The sequence below is a fragment of the Prunus dulcis genome, chromosome 2 (assembly GCF_902201215.1).
Source record: "Prunus dulcis chromosome 2, ALMONDv2, whole genome shotgun sequence".
NCBI classification, from domain to species: Eukaryota; Viridiplantae; Streptophyta; class Magnoliopsida; order Rosales; family Rosaceae; genus Prunus; species Prunus dulcis.
In genome coordinates, this window is record NC_047651.1 from 2,674,696 (window position 1) to 2,689,145 (window position 14,450).

Below are 14,450 nucleotides of genomic sequence, written 5' to 3' on the forward strand. Positions count from 1 at the left end.
TGGCTTGGTTCAACCGGGTTAATCAATTTTCCGGTTTCGATCCTTGCCCTTTTGATGAGGTAAAGGTATTCGTTTGATCTTTTGATTAGGGCTATCTTATCCTCTTGCTTGGGTAGGCATAAGTGTTTAAAAGACCAATACTCATGATCCAATTTATCATTTCAAGTCTGATGATGATTTGGGAAAGAAAAAAAAAACAGAGAGGAAATTAAGACAAGAGGTATCAATTGCAATATAAACTCTGTATCATTAGTCAGCTGTAAAAACTTATTCCAAAGAAGGTCTAGATCTTTACCTAAGAGAAGAAAAACAGAAGAAAACAGTCCAAAAATCATGAAAACCAAACGTAAATTTTGTGGGCCCTTCTGTATTTGTTTTTAACGCACCCTCCAATGGATTGCATAGTCCAACTGAAACTTAGAGGGTCTTGGTACCACGTAGTAATCTAGGAAAGTTGTTTTTAATTTGCGTTGGCTGGCCAAAAGGTCAATTTTCTGACCCTCTCATTGTTAAGACCGACGGCATCTTTTAAGACACTCACAACCCTTATTGAGCTTTCTCTTTCACTGATACCACCTAGAGGCCTAGATCTTGAAAGCATCCAACTAATCAAGTGTTATTGATTTCTTCTTGGTTTGTTTTTGGTTAGCTAATTTGACTCACTCACTCACTCTGTGTATACTTCTTATGGCTTTGATTTTTTTGGGTCAGATATGGCTGTGATTCCTATAAGAAAAATACAAAATTTGAAAGCATAGATATAAACCGAGATAAGAACAAATTTGGCAAGAATTTTTGATATACACTATGGTTAGTGTAAGAAATTACAGATTGCACACCAACGAGGACTGCTAGCAGCGAAACTCGAACTCTGGTGGGACTACACACAGTGCAAGGACCTTACCAACTGAACCAACCCTCATTAACGTCCTTTTAAGCCCTTAACATTGAATTATAACCCTAAATTCTAAAATATATAACATTGTTTTAATCACGTATAAACATTATTAAAATATAAAATATATACGTAAAATCCTATTGGGTTCTCTCAAGATGCTATTTCGTAACCCTAGAAAAGTTAGGAACCCAATTTAATAATAATTTGATTGAAATTTTATTTTATATTCACCCAATGACTATTGTACTATGCTGATCCAGAATGAGATATAATATACCAAAAAAAAAAAAAATGGCATTAAAAAAGAGAGGCAGTGAGAGTCTAGTTTGACTTCCCTATGCTGGGCATGCAGCATGTAAATGCAAACAAATAATTCACAGACAACAATACAAAGGAATTGGAATTGTTCTGCCGAGCCCGAATTATAAATAGTAAGTGCCGAGAAAGAAAGAAACTGACAGATGCTTCAAGTTGTCGACTTATATTTGGAGCAACCCATGCAAGTGCTGGCTGACTCATAACTCATTATTATCCCACACCCACATATATATATGTGTATATCCATGGAATAATGGTTGTAAATATATTTGGAATAAATGGTAAAATATAATGCTTTCAGTAGTTGCCACATCTGAGCAACATTTGAGCGTGAGAGTTTTTTCTTTAAATAAATAAAACATTATTTTATTCAATAATTATGGTACATGAAATTTAAACTCGGAACTTGCTCTAGGTGTCAATACTAGTTCTTTACAAAAAAAAAAAAAAGTGGTGTGAATCTACCAGAGTTTGCACTCCATAGCTGATGATATTTGGCAACTGATGGGAAATTCTCTCAAATATCAAACTCACATTTAGAGAGAATCGAATATTAGCGCGTTTTGTTCTTCATATTGGAACTTCGCTAACTTGGTTTGAGGAATCCCCATATTTTATAGTTGATCTCTTATTTGAGGATTGTAACTTGTAATTTTTTCAGGTATGTTCTGATGGGGACAGGGGGCACTCTACTGGAGGTAAGGCCCCTGCTCCCGCTTTGCGGTTGAGTGGGTACGGTTATTCAGTTACCCCGACTATCCAATGGTGCAGAGACACTCACCTAATCCCTGACGACATAGCCCGATTTTTGTACTTGTTACTCCTCTTTATCAAATAAAATACTATCGTTATTCTCTTAAAAAAAGAAAAAGAAAGAATTGAACATGGTAGCCGATTTTAACAAAGAAGGGTCATTAATTTATAATCATTTATGCAATTGGTTTAGAAGTTTTCCTTTGGATATTATTAAACAAAATACAAGAGTTATTATAATGGGAACACATTAAAAGTTAGAACCCAAACCCTTCTTATATGTGGATGTACAAATATATAGTATATATTTTGTTAAACATTAGGTCATCTATGAGCTCTCTTGATGTAGGGCTAGCGTTATGCATAGGAATCACCTTCTAATATGCCTTGCTTTTATAAGAATGAATAATAATAATAATAAAAAGTAACCATTGGTGAATCACTGTGATAGAGTTTAGCAGTGACAGGAATATAATACAAATCCATAAAGCAAGTTAATTGAATTTCTAAACAGTGAAAAGATTAAGGAAATGTGATGTGTTGCAATTTTTGTTAGATAGAAAGGGATGGAACCCTCAACTAGGGGTTATTATTAGGCCTGCAAGCTCATGGGTCGATGAGGGCTCGTTCTGCAGATCGAGAAAAAGCCCAGCCCTTGCCCGTTATGGGCCATTACCCAGCCCGACCTATTGTTGAGTGGGCTGGGCTGGGCTTGGGCTTAGGTGTTTAAAGCCCGGCCTAGCCCATAGGCTTGGCCTGTTTGAGCCCAAGAAAACCCGACCTAGCCCATAAGCTTGGCCCGTTTGAGCCCAAGAAAGCCCGGCTCTGTCCGCCCATAAAAGGCTGGCCCACGAGCTCACATATATATATATATAAATAAATTTATATAAAAAAATCCAAGTTAAATGAAAGATGGAGAAAATCATTATCTATTATCATTGTAAGAACTAAAAACAAAAAGAAGTATGGGATAAAATATGAGTTTATTAATATGGCAGTTGTATAACTACATCTTTATATTTATGGGAAAAAAAAAGAGAACTATGAAGTTATGAACAAAGAAAAAAATGGAGACGACAAATGTAAAATAGAGGGCTAGGTAAAAAAAGAACTATATGTTTAGCCAAATCTTATTTTGTTTTTCTTCTCTTTTTATATGAAAAAAATAGAGAGAGAGAGAGAGAGAGAGAGAGAGAGAGAGAGAGAGAGAGAGAGATGTTTATCCTTTTTATTCAATTTTGTTAAACGGCCTTAAAATCCACATGTTTAGGTTGCATTAATTTATCCTGCTTTATGCTCTAACTTCTTTCTTTAATATATTAGTGCCAAGGTGAAAAATAAATATGAATTCTTATGAGGATGCGATTTTCTGCAGCTACTGCGATAAATTCTCCTGCTATGATTCTCAAGAACATCTAGCTCACACGATTAAACATCACAAGCACGCACCTAAGGTGTAGGGGCTGAGGGCACCAAACAATCGTAAGAGATGCAGATTATGTGTGCACAAGAATGGGTATGACCATGCAAATGTCCTCACTGATCAAAGTGCTTTGGACAAACATATGGACAAGGTCCATCCAATGTGGGAGGACTTGTACCATAGTGCCATAAAAAAATTGTCACAAAGTATTTTTGAACAACAAGGAGTATGAGGCCCACAAATAAGGGTCATCATTAGGCCCGCGAGCTCATGGGCAGATGGGGGCACGACCCTTTGTTGAGTGGGCCGGGCTTGGGCTGAGGTGTCTAAAGCCTGGCCTGGCCCAACCAGCCCATAAAGCCCGGCCCACGGGCTCACATACATATAAATAAATATATATAAAAAAAACCCAAGTTAAATGAAAGATGGAGAAAATCATTATCTATTGTCATTGTAAGGAAAAAAAAAAAAAAAGAACTATGGGATAAAATATGAGTTTATTAATATGATGGTTGTATAACAAAGAAAAAAATGGAGACATAAACATATAGACAAATGTAAATAGAGAACTATGAAAAAAATGGAAACATAGAAACACACTAAAAACATAGAAAAAAATAAATAAAGAATTGACAAAAAAAATCCATATAAAAAAAAAGACAAAATAAAGTAAGCCCATTTAGGCTCGCCCCGATGACTTTTTCAACCCCGGCTCATGGGATGGGCTTGGGCCTAGAATTTTCTAAAAAAATCAGGCCTGACCCTGCCCATTATTCTCACTCCTCTTTGTAGCCCGACCTAGCCCAACTCAAACCCATTAAATTCAGGTCGGGCTAGCCCGACCCGACCCATTGACGAGACCTACCCTCAACCTATTCTAATCAATTACCACTAAATGGAGCTATATTTTATATATTTATTAAATTTAATTGTACTACTCCAACCACTTTTCAAACCATCAACATGTGTAGAATTCTCATGACGCATCAATATACTCTCAAACATACTAGGTGCAATGATGTGGTATATCACTGATTAATGTTGATTAGCTAGTTTAAAGTAGGGTTTAATTTCGTATCACATTAATTCGTTTTTTCATTTTTGATACATGTAATATTGGAGAGAAGAGAATCGAACGTACGGAAGTAAATAATTTTAACCACTTAAACTACAAATTCCTTTCTCACATCCGTTATTTATACCAAAGAAAAGTTTATTGAGGGAATGTGCTAGGCCCTAGGGTAAAAAAAGGGAAATACACAAGGAATGGGGCCATATGATATTCTCCCATCCAAGACTCCGCACCAAAAGTTAAATGTTCTATCCACTTTTGGCTTTCCCTATAATTTCCTTGTCTCTTTGTCTTAATGTTAGAAGAAAATACCAAGTGGATGGTCTATGCCTTTGAAAGAATCCAAATACAAGTTTTGGAAGCACTAGCAAGGCTCTCCCTTGCAATTCCCTCTATTACCCACTAAGCAACAAGGAAGGTGGTTGTTTTGTTTTGTTAGGACATGTTTGGAAGGGCATTGTGTTGGAGAATAGTACCAAAACTTGGCCAGCTCTTATTCCCATCCACCTTACATGTTGACAAAAATCAACTGAGAGAGAGAGAGAGGGAAACAAAGCAACAAAGCAAACAATTAAGATAAAATCTAGAGAGAGAGAGGGAGGGCTGGCTCTGTATTTCACTAATTCCATATTCCTCTGAAAACACTCAAAGGACACACAAAACAAAGCAATGACGACAAAAGCAGCCTCTTGTATTGTCGCCAACGCAGCCATGGAAAAGTCCTTCAAAACAAGACCTTTATTACTATTTCAGTCACTTTGCAACAAAACTTCACATCACATGAAACCCTTTGGAGTTCTGGACTCGCTTTGATGGAGTAGGAGGTCGAGCCAACCAATTAAGGAAACTTCCGCAGGAACTTTGCTGGGTTTTCTGTCCAGTGAGGAATTTCAATTTCGTTTGAACTTGGTCAGTTATTTTTCGGAGGAACTAGTAACTTTCTCAGGTAATTCTTTGCCTCTGTGTCATTATTTTGATTCCTCGGTTTTGATGTGTTCTTGGAAATTAGTACAAAATCCCAGTTGCTCATTTGTTGTGATGTTGTTAAAGAGGTAGATTGTTTTGTTCATCTTTTGCTTTCTTTTGTGTGGCATGATTTTTCTTTAGGCTCTCTTTGGTTGGTGGAAAAGTAGGCATTTGAACTTGTTAAATTCCCAGAAAATTCTATTGCTGAGCTATAATGAATTGGCTCCATGTGTCTCAGCTATAATGAATTTGTTAGTTTTGTTAACAATGGAATCATTTGCAAGAACAAGAATCAAATATTGTATTTTTAATCTTCTGCTCTTTTGCTCTGTTTCTCAGAAACCACAAGGTCAGTTGACCCAATTCACATCAAATTTACTGGGATCCCTGGGTAATTTTGATTGTGTGTTCTCTGATCTTCTTGCCTGTTTCTTGACCTTTCTATTTATGCGTTATTAGATACCAAAATAAGGTCTGTCTGGATGTGGAGAAATTTCAGTTGAAAACGAAGCCCTTCATATTTGGGAAACCAAACCGGTAGAAAATAATATTAAAAAAAGCAGACTTAATTAAATTTTTTTTTTTCTCGGCTGCTTTCCTTCCGGTCTAATTCTTTCTGTTTTGAAACAGTTCTGGCAATCTGATCTTCAGCATCCCCTAATTGTTTTTATTGTTAATTGAAAGAATGGCGCAAGAGGACGGGTCCCCAGTAACTTCATCACCCCTGCAGTTCTTTCCCTGGCTATCTCCTGGGATGGGATCTCCATACCCAACATGGCTCAGGGAGCTAAAATCTGAAGAGAGAGGTTTATATCTGATCCAGCTTCTTTATTCTTGTGCTAACCATGTCGCTTCTGGTAGCATTGAGAATGCAAATATTTGGCTTGACCATATTTCTCAGCTAGCCTCTCCTGATGGAGATACAATGCAGCGAATAGCTGCTTATTTCAATGAGGCACTTGCGGACCGGATGCTTAAAGCTTGGCCTGGTCTGTATAAAGCCCTTAACTCAACGAAAATAACATCAGTCTCAGAAGAAATTCTCGTTAAAAGGCTCTTCTGTGATCTATGTCCTTTCTTGAAGGTTGCGTACGTGGTTACAAATCAGGCCATAGTGGAAGCAATGGAAGGAGAAAAGATGGTTCATATTATTGATCTTCATTCATGTGAGCCTGCCCAATGGATTTATCTGATTCACACATTAAATGCTCGACCTGAAGGCCCGCCTCATTTGAGAATTACGGGCATTCACGAACAGAAAGAGGTATTAGACCAAATGTTCCATCGCTTGACTGAAGAAGCAGGAAATCTGAACATCCCGTTTCAGTTCAATCCTATAGTTAGCAAGTTAGAGAGCCTTGATATCGAAAGTTTGCGTGTCAAGACTGGAGAGGCTCTTGCAGTCTGCTCTGTATTGCAGCTACATTCTCTCTTGGCAGCTGATGATGATCTTAGGAGAAAATCACCATTAGCATCTAAGAACCTGCAGAAAGTCTTGCATATGAATAAACTCACTTTAGGAGAGTGGCTGGAGAAAGATCCAATCAGTGCATATAACCTAAGTCCTGATTCTGCATTGTCCCCACTATCAGGTGGTTCACCAAAGATGGGGAGTTTTTTAACTTCTCTTTGGGGCCTTTCACCAAAGCTAATGGTGATCACCGAGCAAGAATCAAACCACAATGGCCATACATTAATGGACAGGATCATGGAAGCTTTGAACTTTTATGGAGCGCTTTTTGATTGCTTGGAGTCTACAGTACCGAGATCACCAATGGAGCGACAAAAGGTTGAGAAGATGCTTTTCGGAGAGGAAATAAAAAACATCATAGCATGTGAGGGAACCGAGAGAACAGAGAGGCATGAGAAGCTTGAGAAGTGGATTTTAAGGCTTGAGTTGGCTGGGTTTGGCAGGGTCCCTTTAAGCTACCACGGAATGTTACAGGCTAGGAGGCAGTTGCAGGGCTATGAAGGGTTTAAGATTAAAGAAGAAAATGGATGTTTAGTTATTTGTTGGCATGACAGGCCGCTTTTTTCAATATCGGCCTGGAGGTTTAGGAGATACGAGTGATGTTGGTGGTCCATGTGGGGATTGAGTGCTTTTGTTTTTGGTTTTTTCTTTCTTAATTTTCCTTTTCTTGTTTGTGTAAAGGATTTTATGCATTTCTTCCTCTGCAACTGCATAGTATCTTCCTCAGAAGCTTGGGAGAATTATTCTCTGTTCTAAAACTTTAGTTAGTTGTTAATTTGTATCCTATTTTAGTTTTCTTCCCACATAAACGCTGATGTTTCTGCCATATTTGGGTTTGAACCCTGTTCTACAGATTCTTCAGAGTTAAACATGACATTACACTTCAAAGTTATTTTCTGATATCGAATTGCATTCATTACTGGTCTCAGTTGCATGTGAGACGGCAGGACCTTTTTTCCTTTCCAGTAGTGTGCAGTGCTCGAAGTTTACATCAGTTTGGTTGCTTAGACAACTGGTGGTAAGAAGAGAAACAGTACTTTTAAGTAGCCGAATATCACACTCAATGCTATGCAAGTTATGCTAAATCAACAGAGAATAGACTGATGTAATCATGGAAGGCAACGCAACTAATAAAGAAAAAGCAACAAATGTGGCATGATATTATCAGTAACAAAAAACCTATTTGTACCACTTTTATTGACCACATCATCAAATAGCATTAACCTTTTCAGTAGTGCAACACAGACACATTGTATTCGACGGCAGCATCTCCAGTTTTTGCACTCAAGGAAACTGTCTTCACCAATGCATAGCCCCTTGCATACTGGAAACCCCAGTACCTCCGACGATTGGCATCTCTCGGGTCCCTTGAAAAAATGGATTCCTACCTAGAATGCTAAGGGCACTGCCATTATGCACAGAGTCTAAGAAAGCAAAGTTCAAGGCCATAAGCAGCGCAGAGCTGTGTTGAGAAGGAAAAGTATATATGCCTTGAGCTCTACCCACAAGCTTTGAACTTGTTGAATTATAAGCTAAGAAGCACGGACACGGATACGGATACGGCGATACGATACGACACGACACGGGGATACGGCAAATCTCCAAAAACTAGGATACGATACGTCATGGATACGGTAATTAAAAATTTATATTAATAATAATAATAATATCACATCTTGGCACGTGAACTCTTGCAGGCAGATTGGTAAATAATATAATATAATATATATATATATTTGTATAAGGGCAAAATAGTATTGAACCACAGAAAGAGCATGCCTCTTTTGCAAAGCTGGACCTGCTCTTTCGCAAAGCTGGACCAGAGAACAAGAGAGAGAGAGAGAGAGAGAGAGAGAGAGAGGCGAACATACCGACGACGGCCTCCAAAAACACAGAAAGAGCAGATTTTATATTGAACCACGATCACCAGATGAAGACAAATTGAAGAACCAGGCTGCTTTTATTTTCTGGTGAAGAAGATGAAGAAGAAGAAGAAGAAGATGAATTGATGGGTGGTGGTAGCGTTATGCCCATATATTTATATAAAGAAGATCAAGATCTGTCTGAATTAGGAAAAGATCTTCAAAGTTCCAAAACAAAACAGGTATCCCTTGGTGTTCAGGACTAGGAATTCTATTTTTTTCTGAAATTATTTCCTAAATCGTATCTTCAAATTGGGATACGTAACAGATACGCGTATCCTCTGCTGATTGACCGTATCCGTTGACTCGGATACGTATCCCGAGCGTATCTCAGCGTATCCTCTGCGTATCGTATCTCCGTGAGTATCCGACACGGAATACGCTGGTCTCCGTGCGTATCCATGCTTCTTAGATTATAAGTCTCTAGCTGATTAGAATGAGTGAAATAAGCTATGAGCTTAATTGGGTATTCACTTTAGTTTTATCATTGACAAGTGTGAAGCTAAGATTGTAAGGCATACAATGCCATGTCTAATGATCCTAGTAGATAGCTAGATGTATGGCTGAGATCATTTTGTGATGTAAGGGATCCAGCTAAGAGTGCTAACGGTAATATGCCTTGCTCTATGCGTGTGAGGTGGTCATGATATGAAGAAGTAAAATTCCCCTGCTGTATTCTGCAGAGCAGTGAGAGAACATTTCATTCTGCTTGTCACTTTCGTTCCTTTCTCTTTCTTTCTTCATCATCTTTCTCATATATGCGTTGAGACTCCATAGAAAACAGAATCATACAAGAAACACTAATATGGCCTTAGAGCCAAGTTCGATCACTTGAAAGTTCTTAAGACTCTGAAATCGAGGTATATCGAAGCTCACTCAAGATTTGTTGAAGGTTGCTGGAGCTCGATTTTGACCTGAAACAACTTGTTTTTGGTTTATCTGAGCTCATAAATGGCTGGATCTCGAAGTTCAGAAGTGAGAACTCCGATCTTCTTCGGTGAGAACTATGAGTTATGGAGAATCAAAATGGTAACCATATTCAAATCATATGGTTTATGGAATCTGGTGGAAAAGGGAATTACGATTCTTGATTTGGAGAAGAAAAAAGAAAGCTGGGGAAGCTTTAGAAGATGAGGTTGATGAGAAAATGGCTGCAATCTTCATGAAAGATGCAAAAGCTCTGGGTATCATATACAAACGCAGTTTCCAATCAAATCTTCCTTCGTATCTCCAATGCAGACTCAGCTAAAATGGCATGGGATCTGTTGTATGGAGAATATCATGGTGGTGACCAAGTTAGATAAGTAAAACTTCAAAATCTCAGACATGAATTTGAATACACTAGAATGCGTGATAATGAGCCTCTATCTGATTATCTTACACGATTGAATGAGTTGATTAATATGATGAAAACATTTGGTGAGATTCTTTCAAATGAGAGACTTGTTCAAAAGGTTTTGATTAGTCTCAGTAAAGCATATGATCCTATATGTCTTGAGATTGAAAACACAAAGAGCCTAGAGACTGTAGAATTGCAGGAAGTGATTGCTATTTTGAAAAGCCAAGAACAATACGGCTGAGAAAGCATTTGCCTCATTCTCTGTGAGTCCAAAAGGGCAGAACAAGGGTGGTGCTCAATCTGGTTCATCCAAATTTCAGAAGAATTGGAATCCTAAGGGTAAACAATGGGAATCAAAACCCAACTTTCAATAGACTAGCTTTGCACAAAACTTGAACTTGTCACAGTCAATGAGTCAAGAAGTTATAAAACTAGGGTAAAGTGTGCTCCAAGTTTCATTTTGGTGAGTGCAGATATAAGGGGAAGCCTATAACTGTGATAGATTTGGTCACTTGGCTTGAGAATGTACTTCAGGTAAGATAGTGCAAAAGGCAAACTGTGCTAGCCAAATGGAGGTGACAGGGAACCTATTCTATGCAAATAGTGCAATAACTGAGGCAAAGATAAATGGAGAGTGGTACATTGACAGTGCTTGTAACAATCACATGGCTGGAAATGTGGAGGTCCCTGTTGATATAAGGACAAATGTTGCAGAAAAGGTTCAAATACCAATAGGTGCACTTGTGGATGTAGCTGGTATGGGTTCACTCGTTATGGACACAAATAGAGGCAGAAAATTCATTAGAGAAGTGATGTATCTTCTAGTTTTGAATTATGGGGCGGTATATTACCTTTATTACTATCATGCTTTTATTTATATGATATGTATGGTAAAATTTGTCATTCTAGTTCTATTCTAGAAGATATAACATAACCAAAACCTATTGTCCTTCTTGAATCATAAATAATATAATACACTAGTTATGTAGTTATTTATAAAGGTATATTAGTGATTTACCCCCTAAATTTGTACCTAACTTTCAATTTGCCCCTATCCTTTTTTCTAGAAAATTAAGGATATGAAATTTTTTTTTTTTTTTTGGGGGCCAATTTCCCCCCTACCATCTAAATCTACAACATTTCATCCAATTTGCCTTTAAATATAAGGGCAAAATGGTCATTTTGTATGTTAAAAAATAAATAATAATGAAAAATAAAATAAAAAACAGATTATTGAAATAAACTCTCTTTCTCTCTCTCTCTCTGGTAAACTCATCCCCTAAATCACCGCCCTCTTTACTTCTCTGCAATTCCAACACTGCATACTACTTGGGCCATTGTATGACCTTTAAGCAACCAATCCCATTTGAGGCCTTAGTGATTCAAAAACACACTTGTGTATTTTGGAACCAACACTTTCTCAAAACTGTTAAAGTTTTGAGAGTGTTTGCTAGTATTCTAGATGATTTATCAGAGAGAGGAGTGAGAGGAATAGAAGGAGAGAAATCTGTAAAACTTCTTTGCTTACTCTCTAAGTCAGAGAGCAAGGATATGTATATTCTGTTTTTCTATTTTCAATCACGCACACACACAAAGCATGAAGTACATGACCGTTAGCCTTAGCTGGATGCACACACATAATATTGCATCTCAGCCTTACACTTGTCATTTTCTAAGACAAAGTGAATACACAATGAAATACTAGGCTAATTAACACTGAGCTCAAATTAGCTCAATGCTTATACACTAACACTCCCTTTTAAGCTTTGAGCTGATAAAACTCCTAGCTTATCTCTAAGATAGTTGAACCTCTCCTTTGATAAAGCCTTGGTAAAGATGTCTGCCACTTGATCTTTAGTAGGACAATAAACCAAATCAATAACCCCTTGTTGTAGAGCATCCTTGATGAAATGATACCGCATGTCAATGTGTTTTGTCCTTTGATGAAACACTGGATTTTTAGTGATGGAAATTGCAGATGTGTTATCACATTTCATAGGAGTAGCATTTGCTTGTAATTCACCAAAATCTTCCAAAACAAACCTGAGCCAGATTGCTTGTGTTGTAGCCTCTGAAGCACTAACATATTCTGCTTCAGCAGTTGAGAGAGCTACACAGTTTTGTTTAACAGAAGCCCATGAGAATACCCCACTTCCAAATGAGAATGCATACCTAGATGTGCTTTTGCTATCTTCAATTGAGCCTCCCCAATCACTGTCACAATATCCCGTCAACAATGCTTTCTTGCCTTTCTCATACATCAAACCATAGTCTAATGTTCCTTTAACATACCTTAGCACCCTCTTAGCTGTTCCATAGTGCTTATTAGAAGGACCATGCATATATCTAGCTAGCAAACTTGCAGCATACATCACATCTGGTCTTGTAGCAGTAAGGTACAGTAAGCTTCCTACAAGCTTTCTATAATTCTCTTCATCAGCAGCACCACTTCCATCATCCTTGATCAACTTTTATGTGGCTACAAGAGGAGTAGACACAGGCTTACAGTCAGTTAAGCCAAATTTATTCAACAAAGAAGATGCATACTTCCTTTGGTGAATAAAGATGCTTGAATCTATCTGAATCACCCCCATTCCTAGAAAGTGATGGAGAAGTCCCAAGTCTGTCATTTCATACTTCTCTTTCATGTCTTTCTTGAACTCATTCAACATTCCTTGATTGCTTCCTGTGTACACTATATCGTCCACATAAATGGGTACAATTAGTATATCATTTTCTCCCCTTGTCTTGGTATAAAGAGTGGCTTCATTCAAGCTTTTCTCAAACCCACACTCAGCAAAGTAATCGTCAATTTCTCTATACCAGGCTCTAGGTGCCTGTTTTAACCCATAAAGAGCCTTGTGCAGTCTATAAACTCTATCTTCTTTGCCTTGAATCACAAATCCCTCAGGTTGCTCAACATACACTTCTTCTTGCAGCTTTCCATTCAAGAATGCTGACTTGACATCTAGTTGATATAACTTCCAGCCCTTTTGTGCTGCAAGAGCAATTAAGGTCCTGATTGTGTCCAATCTAGCAATTGGAGCAAAGGTCTCATTATAGTCAATTCCTGGTTTCTGCACATATCCCTTAGCAACCAATCTTGCCTTGTTCTTTTGCACTGAACCATCTAGATTCAGTTTGGTTTTGAACATCCATTTCACTCCAATAACTTGTTTGTCACTTGGTCTGTTCACAAGTTCCCAAGTTCCATTTTTCTCAATCATAGATAGTTCATTCTCCATTGCTTTTATCCATGACTGATCTTGTGCAGCTTCTTCATACTTCTCTGGCTCCACAATGTAGAGATTGCATTGTGCCATAATATCATTTATGCTTCTCCACTTAACTGGTGTATGATCATAAGGTTTAGTGATCTCAGAAGTGTCATGGATATTTCTCTCTTGTTCTTCAGCTTGAGGAGAGCTGCAAGGACTAGCACAATTGTTGTCTACTTCTGTTCTTCATGTAAACTGAAATCAATCTCAGTTTTAGATTGATCTTGAGTATCTGTCTGTGCTTTCCAGTTCCAGGTCATACTTTCATCAAACACAACATCTCTTGACAGAACCAACTTCTTAGTGAAAGGATCAAATACCCTGTACCCTTTTCACAAACAGCATATCCAACAAAAACTCCCTTTACACTCTTAGCATCCAGATTCTGCCTTGTTTCTGTTGGTACATGGACATAACAAAGTGATCCAAACACTTTGAGATGACCAATACCTGGTTTTCTGCCACTATATGCTTCAAATGGAGTGATATTTTCCAGTGCCTTGGTGGGTGAACAATTTAAGAGATACACAGCTGTGTGAACAGCTTCTGCCCATAGAGAGTAAGGCATATTCTTCTCATGAAGCATTGCTTTGGCCATTTCCACCACAGTTCTATTTTTCCTCTCCACCACTCCATTTTGTTATGGAGTATAGGCTGTGGTTAGTTGTCTTTGAATGCCACCTTCTTCACATAATTTGCTGAATTCACTAGATGTGAATTCACCTCCTCTATCACTTCTCACACACTTCACTTTGAAACCACTTTGCAGTTCTACCATGGATTTAAACTTTCTAAAACAGGTTATTGCATCTGATTTATACCTTAGAAAGTACACCCAAGTCATCCTTGTGCAATCATCAATGAGTAGCATAAAAAATCTGTTTCCAGCTATAAATTCAGTCTGCATTGGACCACATAGATCTGTGTGTATCAGTTCCAGAGGATTTCTTGCTCTCCAAGCCTGCCCTTTAGGAAACCAGTCCCTATGTTGCTTGCCCAATTGACATCCC

At 37.9% G+C, this 14,450-nt stretch overlaps 1 protein-coding gene across 2 annotated transcripts; it reads left to right on the forward strand.

The window, feature by feature from the left end:
• The first annotated feature begins 5,007 nt into the window (after positions 1 to 5,007).
• LOC117617128 (scarecrow-like protein 3) lies at positions 5,008 to 7,777 on the forward strand. 2 transcript variants are annotated; one of them, XM_034346394.1, is made up of 2 exons: positions 5,008 to 5,410; positions 6,061 to 7,777. In XM_034346394.1, exon 2 carries the CDS (start codon positions 6,116 to 6,118, stop codon positions 7,499 to 7,501), a length of 1,386 nt encoding a protein of 461 aa, XP_034202285.1. In that variant the 5' UTR covers positions 5,008 to 5,410; positions 6,061 to 6,115; the 3' UTR covers positions 7,502 to 7,777. The 2 variants fall into 2 exon arrangements, with proteins under 2 accessions (XP_034202285.1, XP_034202286.1); XM_034346395.1 differs by having other exon boundaries at positions 6,115 to 7,777.
• The last annotated feature ends 6,673 nt before the right edge of the window (positions 7,778 to 14,450 follow it).